Source organism: Asparagus officinalis, chromosome 5, assembly GCF_001876935.1.
Source record: "Asparagus officinalis chromosome 5, Aspof.V1, whole genome shotgun sequence".
Lineage (NCBI taxonomy): Eukaryota > Viridiplantae > Streptophyta > Magnoliopsida > Asparagales > Asparagaceae > Asparagus > Asparagus officinalis.
The window spans coordinates 125,494,955-125,515,101 of NC_033798.1; the positions used below are offsets into that span (position 1 = coordinate 125,494,955).

General features: G+C 38.4%; 2 protein-coding genes across 2 annotated transcripts in view; one reads left to right on the forward strand and one right to left on the reverse strand.

Annotated features, from left to right (window-relative positions):
* On the forward strand, positions 150-11,093 carry LOC109842562 (flowering time control protein FCA-like). Its single transcript, XM_020411423.1, has 15 exons — positions 150-219; positions 4,381-4,439; positions 4,749-4,815; positions 4,897-4,976; positions 5,058-5,119; positions 5,275-5,340; positions 6,252-6,411; positions 6,529-6,597; positions 6,695-7,273; positions 7,535-7,735; positions 7,837-8,073; positions 8,150-8,188; positions 10,320-10,382; positions 10,483-10,528; positions 11,022-11,093. Exons 1-14 carry the CDS (start codon positions 150-152, stop codon positions 10,525-10,527), a joined length of 1,797 nt encoding a protein of 598 aa, XP_020267012.1. The 3' UTR covers position 10,528; positions 11,022-11,093.
* Positions 12,005-20,147, reverse strand: part of LOC109841155 (probable sucrose-phosphate synthase 1) — an 8,292-nt gene continuing 149 nt past the window's right edge. The window contains 14 exon segments of the mRNA XM_020410036.1: positions 12,005-12,407; positions 12,493-12,821; positions 13,416-13,543; positions 13,723-14,661; positions 14,784-14,846; positions 14,927-14,980; positions 15,759-15,935; positions 16,153-16,284; positions 16,428-16,541; positions 16,717-17,409; positions 17,588-17,651; positions 18,299-18,540; positions 19,769-19,858; positions 19,979-20,147. The exon segment at positions 19,979-20,147 is cut by the window's right edge and continues 2 nt beyond it. Of these exon segments, the coding sequence (XP_020265625.1) occupies positions 12,545-12,821; positions 13,416-13,543; positions 13,723-14,661; positions 14,784-14,846; positions 14,927-14,980; positions 15,759-15,935; positions 16,153-16,284; positions 16,428-16,541; positions 16,717-17,409; positions 17,588-17,651; positions 18,299-18,540; positions 19,769-19,858; positions 19,979-20,147 (3,142 nt within the window). The 3' untranslated portion in view covers positions 12,005-12,407; positions 12,493-12,544.

Below are 20,147 nucleotides of genomic sequence, written 5' to 3' on the forward strand. Positions count from 1 at the left end.
ATAGGCAGAGATCGAGGTCCGTTCTATACACTTGCTTTTGGGAGTGAAGCAAACACTGAGCGCTGAGCTACCGCACGAATTAGCTCGTGGGCTTGAGCTCGCCAAGCTGCCTTTTGTTTGGGCCCTAAGAAAGCCCAAGAATATGTCCGATGGAAACGCCGGCTTATTGCCCAAGGGATTTGAACAGAGGACTGAGGCTTATGGGATCGTTGCAAATGGGTGGGTGCCGCAATTGAAAGATATTGGCTCATGAGTCCATCGGAGGATTCTTGACACATTTGGGTTGGGGTTCAGTGATCGAGGGGCTACCGCTTGTTCGATCTGTTGCCTATATTTGGTGATCAAGGGATCAATGCGAGAGTGGTTAGGGAGAGAGGGATCGCGTTTGAGATCGAACGAAGTAAGTAGGTCTTCATACGTCATCAATGCTACGCCTGTTCTTACTTATGCTCAAGATGATTCTTATTGTGTAACGTTCTCTGTAGTATTTTGGAATTGAAGTGACACGGTTGGGCATTTCAGTTGTGAGCGTAGTCTCCCATTTAAAAGGTTATTAAGAATTTCCTTCAAAAAAAAGAGGGTTATTAAGAAAGAACTGAAGAGCGTGTTATAAAAATAAACAAATAATTCAGTCCAAAAAAAACAAAAAAACAAATAAGGAGCTGAAGAAGTAAGTAGCTAGGTCTTCATACGTACCTTATAACTTAGGTGCTGTTGGCTAAAGATTAAAATTTTTTTAGAATTATGCACGTTTCACTTACTTCCTGGATGGGCCTAGATCCTCTTCAATTAGATGGTAGTTATAGGGAGTCTAATTCTCTAAATTCTTGTCGTCTATATTACTTTTTACGAATGAGATCACACCATGTAAAATTTATATTGAGTCTTGAAAACCACTTTGTCTTGAAAACCACAAGTAAACTTGAAAACCACTATAGTTAAAACCACTATTTGTGATACTGGAAATCTTAGGTGGCATGATCTTATCCATTGAAATTGAGATAGACAATGATGATTAAGAGAGTTGAACCCTCTCCAATCTATCTATCTAACATACTAAAGCAATAGCTTAAGATCACACGTGTCCAAATTTTAGAGCATTGACACATGGCACATTTTTAGAAGTTAGCTATTAATCTTCCCTCCCAAATTCTCCTACCTATTTAACTTATTTCATTTTCTTTCTATTTAAATACATGAGTTGCTTTTAATTGACCTTTCAATTCTTTTCCAAATAAACCTCTCCACATTTTTAGGAGCCTCATTATTATTATCGCTTTTTAATTTCTCACACCTAATTATGTTAGTCTTTTCTTGCCTAATTTCATCATTATAGCCTTTTTAGAGAATCTCTAAAAGCTATGTGGGAAAATTTTAGAGAATTGCCATTAATTTTTTCATATAACTAATTAGTAAATTTTTAGAGATCACAACTTTTTTTTCATGCACCTTCAAGTCCTTGACATACTCCTCCACCTCCTTTCATTTATGTTGCATTGATCATAAAAAGAACGTTACATTTTATGGCCGCAGTGAATACTATTTGTTAATAATCACTAATTATAGCCTTAGGCACTGCAAATTTCCACTCAAATTATTTATATAGACTCCACCTCCTTTCATTTTTTATTTGCATCAAATAAAAAGAAGATATTATATCCGCATCAAGAGTTACACTCCTATCCTAATTATTTATTTTGCAAACTTTTCCAAGAAATAGATTGTTTTGCTTTGGTTCGCACATAAAAAATGGTGGGAAACCAATGTATTTATTTTTCTTGTGTTTGGTTCGCATAGAAAAAAGGGAAAACTTTTGTAAATAAAGCAGAGAAGGAAAAAATCTGACGTGGCAAAGTTTTCATCAATTTCACTCGGTTGGGGAAGGAAATCGGAGAGGGAAAAAAATCTGAGTTGGCGGCGATTTCAGCAGAGTTTTCCCTCTTCCATCCGAGCAAACCAAAGCGGCACAAAGAAATGGACGGAAACAAAAAAACTGACGTGGAGGGCTAAAAATCTGACGTGGAGGGGTTTTCTGAGTTTTCCACCCCTTATAATAGCGAACCAAACAGAGATAAAAGACTACAAAAGTACCATGTACTCATGAATGGAAAAAGTATCAAATAAACTCAACAAGGTATTTTCTATTATTTTCTAAAGATAAAAGACTACAAAAGTCCAATTCACATGAAGATTCACACTCCTATCCTAATTATTTGTTTTGCTCTTCTAAAGATAAAAGACTACAAAAGTACCATGTACTCATGAATGGAATATGTATCAAATAAACTCAACAAGGTATTTTCTGTTAGATCTACATCATAAAACTTGAGATCTAAAACCATATAGCCATGATTAATTCAAAGAGATTAACAAAAAACTAAAAGATCGGAAGCTTATACCTGAATCCATTGCTTGATCTTGATTTTGGGTTTTGGATCTTCTAACCTTAGGGTTTCTCTAAATCCGAATTTCTCTAGCTAGATGGGGGTGTAGAGAATTAGAGAATGTAACCCTAGGTTAGGGACCATAACCCCTTATTTATAGATGTTGTACTTTTGTAATTTAGCCCCTCAATAAATCACAATTACAACCTGGTATCTGCACATATAACCCCATGATTATATTTAAATACCCATTAACCCAACTTAATTGATCACTTTAGTGGGTTATCCTGAAAGATAGCAATACACATTGATTAATCATATGTGCCCACAAATAGATTTATTAGATTAAATCCAACAATCTCCCACTTGGGCACCATATGATTCCTTAAATTGTGTATAACCTTATGAGCTCAAAAATTGCTATCACTGAAAAGGTATTTCCGAACAATCTCGTCCATTGACTATATCAATATAGGATCAAAGCGGCCTTCGTCACATTTATCGTGACTCGACCCATCAATGGTCACTGTAGGCGTCTAAAATTGTCTACGAGAGCCCACACGAAACTCGAAGCAATGAATGGGCGAGTCAAGAAGATTCGTCAAACCAACTCGTGCGCGTCGGTCAAACGCGTGCACGTCAATCAACTCGTGCGCGCCAGTCAACGCGCGCACGTCGATCAGCCCGTGCGCGCCGGTCAACGCGCGTACGTCGAATCAACTCGTACGCGCCGGTCAAACGCGTGCACGTCAACCAACTCGTGTGCGCCGGTCAACGCGCGCACGTCAACCAACTCGTGCGCGCCAGTCAACGAGCGCGCCCGTCAACCAACTCGTGCGCGCCGGTCAACGAGTGCACGTCAAATCACCTCGTGCGCGCCAGTCAACGCACGCACGTCAATCAGCCCGCGCGCATCGATCAGCACGCGTATGTTAACCAACGCGCGTTCGACGATCGGTCTCGCGACGAAGCATACAAGTCAACAAATCGAACGAATACGCAACAAGAACAAGTCCCGGAAGAAAGAAACCAAAAAAGGGAGAAAGTCGGCGAACCCGCGCTAAGCGCAGGACGGAATGATCCGACCCGCGCAAGCGCGGGACGGATCAATCCGACCCGCGCAAGCGCGGGTCGGATGATTCCGACCCGCGCAAGCGCGGGTCGGATGACTGTGATATGCTGTATGAATTTTCAGTTAAATATCATACTCCAAAACCCGTCTTCAGTAATATTACTGGTATATTAAAGATAGGAAAAAGACAAAATATGGTTTAATGTTTGATATTTTGATGGAAAGATTGATCCATGTTAGATTGCTTATGCACAACGAGATATATACTATGTAGCACAATTAATAAATATAGTGGCAAGAGGCCATCTAAAATACATAAATTGATTCTCAATTCAGCATTGTTTTTTCTTCTACATTATTGAATTTCAATGGTGTATAGATATTTATAAGGAACTACTTTTGTAGGGTGTTCATGTATGATAGCAGGGTTTTAACTTTGGGAAGGAGTGTACACAAGTGTGATGAGTAATTTTTGTCATCTGATCTTTGTGAAAACAAATCGTGTAAAGGTATTGTCCAAGGTAAAGTATCCCCGATGTGGTGGTGGGGGGGTGGGGGGTGGGGGTGCATGTGGTTAGTCCTCTCAGTCTTGTATGCAAAATAAGTTACTTCTTGGTGGTCAAATTGGTGTTAATAAGACACTAGAATTCTGGGGAACAAAATATGAGACCAGACAACTGCAACCCTCTTCTGAAGGAATTTGCATTTTACCAGTAGAGATTTGCATTTTGTATTAAAGTGTACAAGGCCAGAGATGGTTGCCACTAGCCACAGACAATAGCTATGTGTTAACTGGAAATTATACAGCATCTGTATTCATGGAATCAGTTATATGTGTTCACTTGAATGTGCTATTTTAGGTGTTTCATCTAATTCAATTCCTAGGTTTACTATTTTTTATGTCTACTTAATATTTCTATGCAGAGGACAAACTGTTTGTTGCATCACTCAATAAGCGTGCCACAGAACAGGAAATTGCAGAGGTAAGCATTATTAGCGTGGAATTAATTCAAAGTGAAGTTGTTCTGTCCTGGCATCAGTTGCATGTTCCACAAACAACTGTTATGCTAGATTTCCTTCTAGTGTTCTCCTGAATCTTCTTTTCTTGAGTTAGATTTTTTTTTCTTTCCTTAAAACGCACACTGAAGATACATTTGATAGATAATTTTAAAAAAATTTACAGGGAACATTTCTATTTTGAGAAGCATCTGCCATTAACCGTCCACTTATTATGTTATCAATCAAGTTATCGTATGAAAGTGCGGTTAAAATCTTCATATATCTTTTGGCAGATATTTTCCCCTTACGGTCATGTTGAAGATGTTTATCTTATGAGAGATGAGTTGAAGCAAAGTCGAGGTCTGTCCTTCCGTACCTTGTGTAATTTCAGTCTTGTTGATGTTCATCTATCTTATATGCATGTTCAAATAATTTTTAAAGGTTGTGGCTTTGTGAAGTTCTCAAATAGAGAGATGGCAGCAGCTGCTATGAATGCCTTGCATGGAACTTATGTGATGAGGGTAAAATTAATCAGTCGCTGAAAATTTAAGCTTCCTTAGATTTACTTGCAAACAATAAGTTATTCCCTCCTTTGCTCACAGGGATGTGATCAACCATTAATTGTTCGGTTTGCTGATCCCAAGAGGCCTAGACCTGAACAAAGGTTTAAAATTTTCTCCTTAAATCATTTTCTACTACTAATTTGTTTTGTTGATAGTAATAGCTAATTTTTCGTAGAGGTGTATGATCGGAGAGAAATATGGAAGTTCCACAGTTACTCGTTGCTGATGTTTCCTTTACCTTATAATTTTTGTATAGGGGTGGTGGTCCTGCATTTGGGGGTCCTGGTTTTGGCCATCGCTCTGAGACAGCGACAGTGATCGGGTATCTCTCAACTTTAATGCAGAACTCTAGTATTATGGTGTTAGTATTGCAAGCTAAATTTACAACTCCTATACCATGTCACCTTTTGATGAAGATAACTTGAAAAGGTTGAAGAGAGCTGACAATAGATTATATACAACTGGCTAGTGATAATGATTTTGAATTTGCTATCAATTTTAGTGAGCGTTAAGCTAAAAACAAGTGAATGCATAGATAAATAAAGTGAATATATGATAATTATGCTTTATGTTAACTAGGATATGGAACATGTTTTCCAAGTATGCTATGTAGTGCTTGCTGTGATTTCTCCACCTTCATGCTTTTCTAGACCGTGCCAATTTAATCATGATTAGTGTTCGCTACTTGATGTTGCTTCTATAGTTCAATGGAACAGTATTTAAGAAATTAGCTTCAAAACTCTCCAAATAATAAAATGCAACATTTGTAGAGTTTACCCAACATTTTTTGATGATTTTATCGTTGCGGCAAGCTAGATAACCCTGTTTTCTTAACTTCCAAAACTCTGATATGTATCATCGTCTGTTCCCTCTTCCTCTAGAAAGTTTAGTGTTACCCCTCTTGGAGTGCTCACCCAAAGTTTCTTCTCTTCATCCAGATACTGTCATTTTATCCGACATTCATTTTTAAGACATTTACTCTTCAAGCTACTGTGATCATCCCCTTTTAGTTCTTATGCATGTTCAACATAATGATGGTTTTTGAGCATGAATCAGTGCCCATGCTTTGCAGTTTTAAAATTGGCCTTGACCAATGCATCCGTATACTGAGATGTTTCAGGGAAATTTGAAGACTGCTGGACTCTTGATAATCTGTTTCAGTCATTTCTCTTCAATAATTATAGTCATACTTCTGTTGTTCCTTTCTTTTCATTATAAATGCTCTCCTTACAGGCCAACAGCCAAATTTGATGAGCCGATAGGTGGCCGCATGCCACCTAATGCGTGGGGCAGTAGTCCACAGTCACGTGGACCATCTTCTCAAGCTGCTAGTCAAGGTTTTGGCACCAATCCCTCTGCCAAAGGTGGCATGGTTGAAACATCTTCAGTTGCAGTAATTTCTCTTTGATATCTCTACCAAGCAAATTTCTATCTATTGACTGAATATTGAATAATTTTTTTGAGAATGAGTTCTAAAATATTAACACTTTTGCCCATTTTGTTTGTATAGACTGGTCCTTTAGGAGAAACTGGACTGACAGGTGGACATCAACCAAATTTTGCAGCAACACCGCAACAGGTATCCTTAGTGTCATTTCTTTTTCACGTCTTTCTAGGCTTGTGTACAGCCTAACGGTTGAATTGCTGAGTCTTAATTGTGGATCTCATTTTCTCAGGGTTTTAACCCTTCTGTTCCACAAATGCATCCTGGTCTTGGTCCACAAATGCTGCCATTGCAGAAGCCACTTATGACCCCACAACACTTGCCGTCTTCATTACAACCGCCTCAGAACCAGCAGATATCAGGTTCCCATCCTCAGGGGCAAACATTGCAGCCACAGATGCAACAAATGGGGCAGCTTCAAATCCCTCAATCTACTGGCCTACCCTCCAGCCAAACTTTACCTTCACAACAGTTACCAGGTTTCGGAGGGCAGGCTTCTCAGTCTTTGAATCAACTGAATGCTTCTGCCAACGCCCTGCAAATTCCTATGGGCTTATCACAACAGGGAGTGGCAGCTATGGCTAATCAGCAGCAGTTGCCGTCATCTACCATCTCTCATCAGCTGCTTCAGAGGCCCATCCAACAACTTCCTTCACATCCCCCTCATGTGCTTCTGCAACAACAGGCACAAGCTTTACAGTCGAGCTATCAATCATCACAGCAGGCAATATTTCAGCTTCAACAGCAGTTGCAACTGATGCAACAGGCTGGGCTAACTCAGCAGCAAATTCCTCAGAATGCTAAGCAGCAGGTAATGAAATAATAAGTTTCTGTCGGTAATGATTTCTTTAATTTAGGTGAGGTACTTAATGCTCTCTTTCAAGGGATCTCTGTGCGATATTTATGTCTGCTTTGCTTTAACAAACTTTTTCATGTGTACTGGAATCTGTATATTCTGTATGATGATGATTTCCAGTTACAGCAGAGTTGGTTACCTAATAACTTTTTTTTAATGGATGCCTAATAACTTTTATCATTAATTAACTTTATACTTTATCTGAAATGCATGCAGCAATCACCATGGAGCGGACCACAGCCAATATCTAGTGCTCCTGCTAACACAACAACCGCAGTTGTTCCATCAGCTGCACCAGTAACTTCTTCTGTGCCAGTAACTACTACGTCTGCAGTCCCCTTAACCTGCAACTGGACAGAGCACACATCTCCCCAAGGATTTAAATATTATTACAATAGCGTTACCCAGGAAAGTAAGGTGAGTAAACATTGTTTTGTTATATCATTGTCCCTTCATTGTAAAAAAGATAGCTTGTCTGCTTATCATTTCTCCTGGTCTGCCTATCATTTCTCCTGCAGTGGGAAAAGCCGGAAGAGTATTCCGCTTTTGAGCAGCAGCAGCAACAGCAGAAAATGCTATTATTTCAGCAGCAGCAACAGAAAGTTGCTGTCCAGCAGCTTCAGTCACCGGCTCAGACTCAAACACAAACACAAAATCAGCCTAATCAACAAATTCCTCAAGCACAGCAGGTGCAGAATCAGATGCAGCTTAGGCAGCAGGCACAAATGCAGCAGCTGCTTCAGCCTTCTTTACCGGTTAGTATTATTTTTGTTGGCTCATTATATTTCAGAATCTTTCTCAGTAACAAACTTCCTCCACTTGCCTTTACAGTATCAGGCCGCTGGCGTGGGTAATCAGCAAAACATTCAGGTAAACCTTTGCTAGAAATAAGTGAGTTTCAGATATTTATGACTGAACACGGTATGTGTCAGATATTGTATGAAGTGCTGGGAATACAGGTGGTAGCAGCCATATATTATTCTGTGTCTTTGAGTCTTTTCATAGTATACAAGTGAACTTGCAAAATGTTGATGTAACGCGGTACCTGGTCTACGTTCAGATGCTATTTTTTGGCACTTGGTTTGCTAGTCTGGCTTTAGTGTTTAAAAGCGAGTGGTTGGTCCTGAGGAATTTGTGGGTCATTGTCCCGGAACCTTCTGAGTTATTGTATTTGAGCACTGGTACTTTTAAAGTATTATAAATCTTTTGTGCTCATGCCTGAGCTCGTGCGTTAGAGAAAAAACATGTTTAGAGTAATATGATATCCAAGATATTGGTTTAGGCTGTTAGACAACCACATTTGTGTGAAACTATCTTTTAGTTATAAGGTAAGAAATGAGTGCATCTGGAAGAAGTTAGCGGTAGTTGCCGTTAAGGACAAATGTGGAAGAACCAACTAATGTGTTTTTAGCATTTGCTAAAGGGGTACTAAGTGTGCTAATCAAGAAGACTGATAGGATTGTAGTTAATGGATTAATGACAACTAAAATCAAGATTAAAGGAGCATGGTTGGGTTAGATAGTATATGCCACTATTAATTAAATCAAGGAGATTGCCCTTTAGTAATTAAAAAATGGAAGAAAATATTTACGGAGCTGGACCCACAGGTTTTGGTAAAGGCTTTGCTGTTATTATACAGGCTGATATGCATAAATCTGTCTTAATCTTCTAGATCTTCATTGAATGCTTTATGAAGCATCGGTGCCTTTACCCATTTCATATCCTAGACAACTGGCTATGTTTTTGTCTTTAACATCGGATTATTGGGTCTTACTCCATTTGGAATTCAGAATATGTTCAGTGAAGTAGTTTTTTGTTGTCTTTTCTGGTTTCTCTCTGCAAAATATGTTGGCTTGTCAATTTTTATTGTGTATGTTGGCAGACGAGTATATGGCTAATTGGTTTAACTAGCTGATGAATTTTGTCATGGTTTAGGGAAACAAGTGTCCTTAGTTGTTCAAACGTCATCAAGGACATGTAGGGAATGTAAAGCACTAAATTATAAGAAGAATTGAGGAAAAAAAAATCATTGCCTGTCACTACAGGTTTACACCAAAAGTTGGCACTAAGTAGTTGTTAGTAAAGAAAAAGGGAATGGCTTTTGTAAAGGTGCCCTCATTTGCATCAAACTTTGAAGTTGTGGTGAGATGCCCTTGCAGGTTTAGTGCCCACTGCCCATCCTTTCCATGGCTGGAAACTCTAGTTTGCTCTCATACCATCATAAGGGTTCAGTGTATCAAACCTCTGAAGTTGGGTGAGACTTCAAGGTTATTAAGTTAATACTCAAACAGCTTGTAGTGGAGCTTAATAGAGGAACCAAGTGAGCTTAAATTCGGAAGGTAATAATTGTTTTCTTTCATTGTGGAAAGTGTGGGTTCGGATCTCACCACATTTGCAGGGGGTGAGAGAATTTTCTAATTCATGTGTTGGGACACAATGATACACGTTCTTAATGAGATGACTGGTGCATAACACGTGGAAGGTGCTAACAACACTGAATCACCGCATGCCATTCCTTTGCAGGATCTTCTTTCCCTTAATCTTAAGAATTTTCTCCTTTCATGAGAGCTTCTATGATTTATGTTGGCTTTTTGCTGAGAAGCCAGGGGGGGCAAGAAGAGCTTAAAGAGAAGGATCCATGTAACAATATCTAAAATTTTGGACAGCCACCTTGTTTGTTGCATTTAATAAGGAGCCTTATAATGTCTTTATTGGCATAGACTTAATTAGGCGAGACAAATTTACTCATACTAGAATGTCATGCCACATATTTCACATGCACAGTCTACATGGTCTATCTTTTTATTTGGTCCAATAAGATATTGCGATTACATATACTATTTTTCTTTACATATGTAATCAATATCTTTGTGTCATGTATAAAATGTTCCTAAAGAATAATTAGTCAACCTCATTTTAATTTTGAATGTGAAGGAATTTAGCACGTGTTCTTTAGAGAATACTTACTCTTCTGCGTATATATATATTTTCCTCCGTTCAGGACTTCAATTATGCCCAATTACAGGCAGTTAATCCTATTACTGATAATGCCAGGTCACAACAGGTATTTGTTCAGATGCTGGGCTTTTTCAGTTACATTCTTCTGTTGTCTTGGAGTACCCTTCAGTAATTCAGTTTCTCCTTTTTTGTGTTTTATTATGTAGGGGATTCACGCTGCACAGGAGTTGTCCTGGCAAAACAAGCCATGAGGTTACCATTCTTCGCGGCATCTAAGATTTATTATTATTAAAATTTTCCTCCTGAAGAAAACATCTATGCATCTCTCTTTCAAATGGGATCCGTTTATGTTGCTTAACAAGAAAACGCAAATAATTTTCAAACTTTTCTTTGCTAATGGCACTTCACCCCCTGCTATATTTTGATGCTGGCAAATATCCCTTTGATGTTCCTCATCTTCTAACTTCATGTCATGTGTTATCTGGAAACCAAGTCTTCTTTCATGCAAAAGCAGGTTGTTCTGTTTTCAAATAAACTGTTTCATTTCATTAGGTTCGCTTGCTGCCAGCCAGTGCCATCTTTTCTCATGTTATTGTCCTTGGTTGGATTTTTTGTTGCCCCCCACAGTATATCTCCATAACATAGGTTATATGTTTCTACATGGAAGATAATTCTATCTTATTTGCTATACTGCGTTATTTTGTGAGCTACAAATCCCTCACATTTGAAGATGTGTTTGATCCAGGTATCAGCAGGACCAAACAACAATGAATCCGAGATTTCTGAGAGTAGAATAGAATTGACAGGAGAAGCAGCGAGTTGAATAATAGACATAAATTTAAGCTAGTTATTGTAACTTGTTAGATGTTTTTTTTCATGTACAACTACTGTGTGGGTCCATTTGTATTTTGCCTGCTTGCGAGTCATTCTCGGGGAAAACAGGACTTGTTGGCAATGCAGTCGCAATTGTCCAGAAGAAATGGAATCAGCTTTAGACAAACCAAAATTGTCTGATATCTGTCCAAGAATTTTAGGCCAGAGTTGAATAATAGACATAAATTTAAGCTAGTTATTGTAACTTGTTAGATGTTTTTTTTCATGTACAACTACTGTGTGGGTCCATTTGTATTTTGCCTGCTTGCGAGTCATTCTCGGGGAAAACAGGACTTGTTGGCAATGCAGTCGCAATTGTCCAGAAGAAATGGAATCAGCTTTAGACAAACCAAAATTGTCTGATATCTGTCCAAGAAATCATCCCATACGCACACGTCTAACCCAGGGAAAACAAAGTTCTTTCTGAGGTTGGAGCATGGGATGAGGAATCCGGAACTGGAGTAAATACATAATAAACATTTGACGTTGCCTTCATCAAGATATCGTGCTCAAAATGAGCATCCGCGATTAAATCAGATCCTGCAGAAGAATGAAAGATGAAAACAAAATTCGTATTCTTGTAAACATCACCCATGTTTTACATTCTTCTTCCTTTCTGTGCCCTTCCGCTTCACCTCAAAGTTTCCCCCCCTCGTATCGGTCCCCCTGATCTAACCTCTTTTAAAATACAATAAGGCTAATGAAATCTCTAGCATCATTCAACATCCTCAAATCAATCATTGACTTTTTCACTAAGCTAGCCTGGCAATTATTCTATTATCGCGAAGAAAACCAATTTTAGTCCTGACAAATGTGCAAATATTTAACGCAAATGTTAGGTCGTAAGTGCTACAATGACAGCAGAGCCAAATAAGCAAACTAATTCAGAGACTTCCTGAGCATTCACATTGTTTTCCTTCATTGCGAAACATCACCGTGTGCAAATACAACATTAAGTTTTCAAATTTATTGAAGTTGTGCATAATAACCATATTACTTACAACAAAAACAAAAAGCATCATCAGCATTCTGGCTGTTCACCTTGATAAGCTTGATTGCAAGTGAAAACCACCTTGATAAGCTTGATTGCAAGTGAAAACCGGACCGTATCTGAAACATCCACAGGTAATGGCAGTAGCTTTGCACCTCAGAACAAAATTATCAGTGAAATTTCTCAAGTAGGAAAGGTAGCAGTTTCAAAAGAATGATGTACGGGGATAGGGCAACTAAACAAGAGCAGAAGCCTTAACTTTGATTCCTGTGATGCCCAGCAAAAATATCATAAGATTGCAATATAAACGCGCAAAACTCCATATTGAAATTTTAATGTTTATGCAACTTACTTGACATGTACAATGAACTTCCCTTTATAAGATTATGATGAAGTTGCGCATCCTAGTCTTTTAGTATCCCCAGCTGGCTCAGAGCTGATTTTATGTCACTGGTGCTGTACCCATCTTCGGTTTTAACATTATTGGGGCTATCGAAAGCCACAACATCTTCTAGCGAATAGCTCCGCATTTGGAACTGTTTAAGTGAGGTGTCACATGCACCCTTCAGTATCACAGTTTTGTGGACCCCACCGAGCAGTCCCTCATAATCAGTATCGCCGCTTTCGCCAACAAACACTACCATGTTGGACAATTCTGTGCCCCACCTCACATATAAGTACCTGGAAAAAAAGCCAATTCCTCAATACCAAGAGTACTTAATAACAAAGGCAATTCGGAAGCCACTCTGGGAGAAAGCGGTAACCTCCCAAGCTCATTTCTTAATAGAACAGCAAAGAGATGCACATGAATCCAACTTAATAGCCCAATTCCAACAAGGCTCTCATAATCCCACCAAGGGAAATTGAACAAAAAAAAAAAAAAAAAAAAACAAATTGAAAAAAAAAAAAAAAAAAAAAACACTAGCATAAAGCCAACTAATGCAAACCATAAACCCAACATGTTTTAAAGTTTTTCTGTGCAGATTACTCCTAGTTACGTATTTAATTACTCCTCTTCATAACAATGCATTACGCATGTCAGAAAATGATGCATTTACAAATTTACGATATTAGTATTCATATTTCCAGCTCAAATGTACTTTAGCAATGATAGAATAAACAGTACTTATATTTATAAAGTAACTTAAACAATCAGCTCCCTGAGCACAACCACCATCCAAAAAATGCATGTGAAATTCACAAGAAATCAATAATAAAAATTCTATCTAATAGTAAGAATTACCAACAAGCTAATGTCATTAAACCAAACGATACCTGAGTGCCTGTGAGCGAGAAGCTAGCACAGGAATGACATGTAGCTTGGAACCATCATGGCTGTATATAACATGACAACGCAGTGCCTGAATTCGCATCAACTTCCGAAGTTCTTTAACAGAAGGAACCTACAAGGAGAAACACATACCATCCACTCAGATGACATAATTTTCAATCAGCACTGAGAATTGTGTAAAAAAAACCTGAGTTCCAAAAGCCAACTTATAATCCGAATTGAAGCCTTGCTTTAAAAAAAAAAAGAGATTGTGAGAGGAGAATTGATATGATGAAGAAGGGAAAGGATTACCAGTGTCGGATTCAGCACTTTAAATGAATGGCAGTAATTAGACGACCGCTGTTCATCTTCAATAACAACTTGTTCTTCACTTTCTCCCTTTTTATCTACAACTGAAGCAGCCCATCGAATCAAAGTCTTTCTTAAGCCTTCACCACCCCAGCGATACTCAATTTGTGAATGATAATCAAGATCTATTGCATAAGGAAGCTCTGAAGGGTCAGAAGTTGGAGACGGGTAATATAGGTCACTGCCACTGTTGCATATAAGCGCATCAAAATCAGTAGGAAGCATTCCGGCAGTGACAATAACTGAATGTGCCTCTGATATAGTTAGCGCTGTTGATAATATAAACCCCATGGGTCCTGACATTCTATCCCTAGCTGCAGCTTCAAATATATTTTTTGTTATGTCAATAAAATCTTTAACATTGTCAGTATCCACAGCAATGACAAAAATATGCTTCCTCCTCCTCAACAGTGGTATCTTGCTATGTTCAGGTTTTTCCTTGGAATCAACCTTTTGAGTGACCCTTAATCCCTTGAAAAATTTTGAAACAGCCATCTCCAAGTTACCCTTTCTATCGGTAGAATTGTCTTCAGAGTCTAAGACATCCAGAGTTCCGCTTTCTCCAGCCTTTTCACCATCTAATGAAAGTTTTAGGTTCAAAGATATATCTTGAATATCTCTTAAAGAGTCACCAGGTGAATCTGATTCTGAGTTCTCAAACCCATCGTCATCATTCCTTCGCCATTGAGGATGCCTTGGTCTACAACTAGCAATTCGAGTTAAGTACGTCTTACAATGCTCAGGCCAAGAGAAGAGGTGGATATTTTTCAAGCCATTGTGCCGGCATCGAGCCCAAAGTTGCTTATCAGATACAAGCTTATAAAGTGCATCAGCTATACCATTTTGATCATGGGGATCAACTAGGAGGCCGTTGTCAAGGACCTGAACAAAATCCAATACAATTAACAAATCAAACAAAACCAACCTTGATAAAGCCAGTTTCTATAGAAGTCAGATAACTACAGATTGAACATTTAACCGAACAAGACTGACTGTGAACTAACCCGATGGATATCAACAGGACCTCCATTTTTTGTAGCCACAATAGGCAGTCCATTAGCTGCAGCCTGCTCAATAAAGGGATTACCTTTGATTAGAAAAAAATATTTATAAATATAAATCAAGTTGTTAGAAATGAAACAGACACCTCAATCAATGTGAGACCAAATGGTTCAATGAAAGCTGGATTGATGAAAACACCCTGCACAAACGCAAATTATGAGGTCAGAGTTTCTAGTCATGCTTGGTCTTAACTGTGGCAGATATCAGTCTCAAAAAAGAACATTTGAATTTACCATGAATTTGCTCTTTTCTATTAAGCATGTAATATCAGATTACTGTTGGGAGTATCAGTTTAAGTAACGGTCACATGATTAACTTGTACTCTATTCGGTTCTGAATGCATATTTCATATCAACTGAACGTAAACCAGTGTTAGAATTTTGGATGAGCAGTATGAGATCCCTGGGGTATATGGTCTGGACCACATGCATACATATGCTTGTTTGTATGATCTGGATTATTTTGGAGGTTTAAAAATATCAGAGTCATAAGACTGCATAAAAAAATAAATTTACGAAGCCATCACTCGTTCTTTCTTGAATGGTGGCCTGATGAGTATATGGCAACAATTTTATATAAATATAATTCTTCATAAAATGCATCTCCAAAAATTTTGATGTTACGCTAGATTTAATTTACAGGTTCACACCTACTTCTTAGTTGCACCTTCTTGATTGAAGATGCCTGCATCAGAGCTCATTGGATGCCAAATGTGCATGGAATTCAGGTGAAACTTACTTCCCTCTTTTCATAGGCTCTCTATTTTTCAAAAATTTTGGTTCTATTCGATAGCTCTTCATTTTCAACAATAAAAAACATTTGATGGTAACAAGAATACCATAGATCTCAGTAAGATCCTTTCTCTAACATTTAAGGGCCATCTCAAGTAAGAATTCACTAAAATAAACAGAGGATACCTTTGTCTTTGCTGCCAATCGGTAGATATCAGGAACATCAGACTGCTTGTGGTGCTTGGGATATGCCACTTGACCATATAGATCATACTTGTCAATCAATTTAAGTATTTGAGTCAGAACAGCTGCACTTGTACTGGACATTTCATCAATAGCTTCGCGATTTCCCAATATCAGTGTCTGTGATAATCATTAAAACAAGAGTTACTTGATTGTCGCTAGCTCTAAAGGGAAACTAGTGTCCTCCAAAAACCAGTTAACTGTAACAATAAGCCAGTTTATATTCTAACTGCAACAAGTCTCCGAATCTTTAAAGATTAATACGTTAGAACTTAAAGAAAAATCCAAAGATTTCAGGAAAAAAAAGAGTTACACAAATAATTTCACCATGACATACTAGGTTTGCAAGCCCCCTTAATGGACGGCATTCACCAAAGGCCTTCACAAGCGTCAAAATGTTCTTCTTGGGATCTGGCCGAGCAAGAGCAAGAATCATAGGTTTGCGAGGGTTGGTAAAAAACCTCATTATCTGCAAAAACATAAAACAATAAAATTGAGCTTCTCTATATCAAAACAACACACTGCAGTTTCATTTTTTCTTTCTTTTTAGTTTAAAAGAAGAAATTTCACAATTGAAGTATTCTTTCGGGAAGGAAGTGTGTTTTTCATTACCTCAGACCAAATAGGTGGATCAGGAGTAGCTTTATTATCTTCATTTTCTTCTAAATCACCATCCACATCTTCATGCAGAACAATATGGTTGAACTCCATGCCTGGGGGTATCACCTGCAATGAAGATAACATAGTTAATTCTCAAAAGTAACAAAGGCTAAATGGAAGGAGCAAAAACTAAAAAAGGAAAAAATTAAGAAAAATAAACTCTGATAAAACAATTAACCATCACGCATTAACCATCAAACACCTTGGAATAAATAAAGTAAGTAATAAGGAAGATACTTACAACCATGCGAGGCATAAAGCGGCCATAACAACTCACACCACGCTTAATCCTAGCTCGCAATTTCCGCTCAAGTATCACATCAAACCCATCATATAAGCGCCATTGCTCTTCAATCTCCTGTCTAGTGCTTGTGATGATAATTTCAGAGGCATCAAGAGCTAGTTCTTCAGCCTCAATCCTCCGCATAATTTTGTATGTTGAGTTGATTTCTTCCCTTGACTGCCGCCCTTGCTTCAGAAGTTGTTCCAACTTATCTCTTCCAAGAGAATGACCTGTAAATAGCATAGGGACATTTAGAGCCCCAGATAGTAGAGCAGCAGAGTCACCAGCATCAGCATAATGTCCATGTATAGCAACAGGCCATACTGCTTGGCCTCCAGCAATTTGCTCTCCTAAAACTTTTGACATTTGCATGATGTGGTTGAGTGCGCCATCAACAAATTCTTGAATGTGTGGCCATAGGAGCTCTTTAGGAATATATTTATCTCTTGGACCAAATGGTATGCGGACAATATAAGCACCACTGCTCTCTCCCATCTCAACATTTTCAGAGTTTCTCGGAATCAACCTCTCTGTTGGATCACCATAACTCCAATCTACATCCGGTGCTGATATTTGCCTGGTTAGCAAATCAACCCGATAAACTCCAGGCATTTCCCCGAGTGCTCTTGCAAGCTCTACTACATATTTCACCTACATTTGGAGAGAAAGGGGTGGGGGGGAGGGGGGGTTGATAAGTTTTTTACCAAGAAAAACACCAATAGTCCTATCATTAAATAGAAATTTATTAGCTGCACAAACATTTTGTCGAAGGAATTCAAGGTGGAAAATTATCAGTCTTTGAAAAACAAGAATATCATGCAAAGAGTACCTGACCGCCTGTATCTGAATCGCGACCAAGTTCCATATTCTCACCGCGTATCAAACCATGAAGACTGCAAGGGTTGAAACTGTATATTAGGAAACACTGATATTGATTATGAGGGATTTAGCATGCCAGTGAGAAATACTACAGTTACAACCATATGCTGAAAATTAATGACACCAACCACTTTAGATTTTAATATAAGAATTTGAAATGATACAATCCCCGGAAGAATCAGAACTAAAACAAAACAAAAGATAGAACAAAAACATATAACTAAATAAATACAGATTCCACTTTCCTTTAAAGTTAATTTAAGATTAGCAAAAATGAACATCTTTATTCCCTTTGCCTAAGGTTCTGAGTCTAGGAGAAGTTTGAAAGCTTGTTNNGCGTTGCACGTGGGGGCTTAATCTGTGTTTAAGATGCTGATGTGGCTCTGTTTTCTGACGTGGCAGGGAATTAACCCTCTACTGTTCATCATCCCCCGCCTCTCTCTCTCTCTCTCTCTCTCTCTCTCTCTCTCCCCCTCACGAGGAAGTAAAATACATAGTGTTTATTAACAAACAAGGTGATAAAAGGAAAGAGCTTTGCTATGCTAAAATAAGGATGACTGTTCTTGAAATGCCTAAATTTCCACAAAATGCAAAATATTAAGTAATTCAAGCACTTAATTGAACAAAAAAATTCTAAGGCTGACAAGTCTGAGGTTCATGCCTTATCAACACTATATATAGCTTTTTATCCTTGTAGTGCGTAGACCAAGACTCAAGAGCATCCGTCGAGCTGATCCTAGGCATTCTACCTCTCGTGCTGTCACCATGGGAAGACAAGTCACCAATAACATCTCCTTTCTCCCCTTCAGATAGATCTTCTGACATATCAGCAGTTGCATCTCGCCGTGCTCTTTCACGTTCAAGACGACGTTTTGACGTTCGTTGGGCTTCTTCGCCCTCAATCTGAAATAATGATTTAGTAAATCAAAAGCATCGCCACTTAAAGATAACTAAGATAAGCATGCCTTATAACTAAGATAAGCATGTATTATTTGTTTCAGGTACAATATGGTTCATCATATTAGCACAAAGACTTTAATCTAAGATTCAAATACTACATTTGGACAACATACGTTTGTTTTCATGGGTTTTGCCATCTAACAAACAGCAGGATGTTACTAAAAATATTCCGCTACCCGACACCTTGATTGACAAAGCTAGAGATGAATGTGGTTAGTAATTCATAATCTGGTATATGCAAAGATGACAAGAATGGTGATCGCCAAAAATCACATGATTGATTAAGGGTACATGTATCCATATGCAAAACCTGCAGTATGTGTTAATTATCTAAAAGGACTAGCACTGGTGAATGTAGGATTTGATGGCTACTTACTACAAACCTACATGTAATAGTATGTATCATCAATGGCCAAGCTCCAGGTCAAGTAAGATCTGTCGAGTTACTTGAGTATCCTGGTCACCTTCATTTGCGCCCAGAGTTTTAGGCACGTTATTACCCACTCAGATGTAAAGTCGTGTGCAACACAATATAGAAGCTACAATATTTTTCCAAATGTTGTAGCATCTATTTCCACGCTCTAAGATCCAAACATGATATCCAACTTTAACAACATAGATATCCGGGCTAAATTTTTGCACATCAATTGCAATTAGTACGTATTAAAGTCTTACGCCTTGCATAACATGTGATGTTTTACTATCCCAGGTCGTCAAATTTTCAAAATTAATAATTGACCGAGTCGGATAAATCCCCACCCCCTCCTCTGGTCATGTTTCCTAAACAAAAAAAAATTAAAACAAAAATTGGGGTAAAATTTTTCCTAAATTTCAGGCAAGAGCAATCCCAGTCATTTTCAAAGCCAGATAGTCAACAATAGTAGGATTCTGGGACTTTGCTGACCCTAGAATCAAGCAAACCCATGCATCAGTTTACAGACAAACTCATCTGGATGTACTTAAACAAATCCTAAAGTTCAGGACAGATTCATGAAACTAAATTTATAAACACCTGTAACACACGAGTTTCAACCTAAATATTCTTGGTTCCGCCAAATAAAAGAATTACCAGTCACCTGATACTCTCATGTTAACAAAATTAACAAAAATAAGAATTCACAAATCTCGATCTTGCCCATTAACAAAAAAAAAAACAAGAAAAAGATCAAACCTGCTTCTTCTTCCTCGCCAAATTCCAAATCCTCCAACACATGTTCTCCAATCTCGTGTTCCTCTCCTGCGGACCCCTCGTCGATGAGGCCTGGAAACCCACACCACAAAAAAAATTCAATAAAACCCCTCGAAGAAAACCCCCACCCCCCGAAAAAAAAAGAAGATAAAAGTTGAAATTCAATCAAAACTCGTCGCCGGCTGAACTCACCTTGACCCATGATTTGTAGAGATCAGTCTCATCGAAGCCGGTGATGACTTCCTCCACAAAGTATCGGGTTGGGCTGAATCGGCCCCTCTCTCTTAAGAGGAGGGAGGACTTGGAGGCGTCGATCGCTGGGCCTGAGTCCAGGATCGCTTCCAGGTAGCTGTTGATCCAA

Bases quoted from the DNA above. Each gene is read 5' to 3' on its own strand.
- LOC109842562 (XM_020411423.1), top strand. From the start codon at position 150: ATGGAAACGCCGGCTTATTGCCCAAGGGATTTGAACAGAGGACTGAGG. The intron at 4,440-4,748 runs GTAAGCATTATT...ATCTTTTGGCAG, and splicing joins CAGAACAGGAAATTGCAGAG to ATATTTTCCCCTTACGGTCA. The intron at 8,189-10,319 runs GTAAACCTTTGC...TCCTCCGTTCAG, and splicing joins GTAATCAGCAAAACATTCAG to GACTTCAATTATGCCCAATT.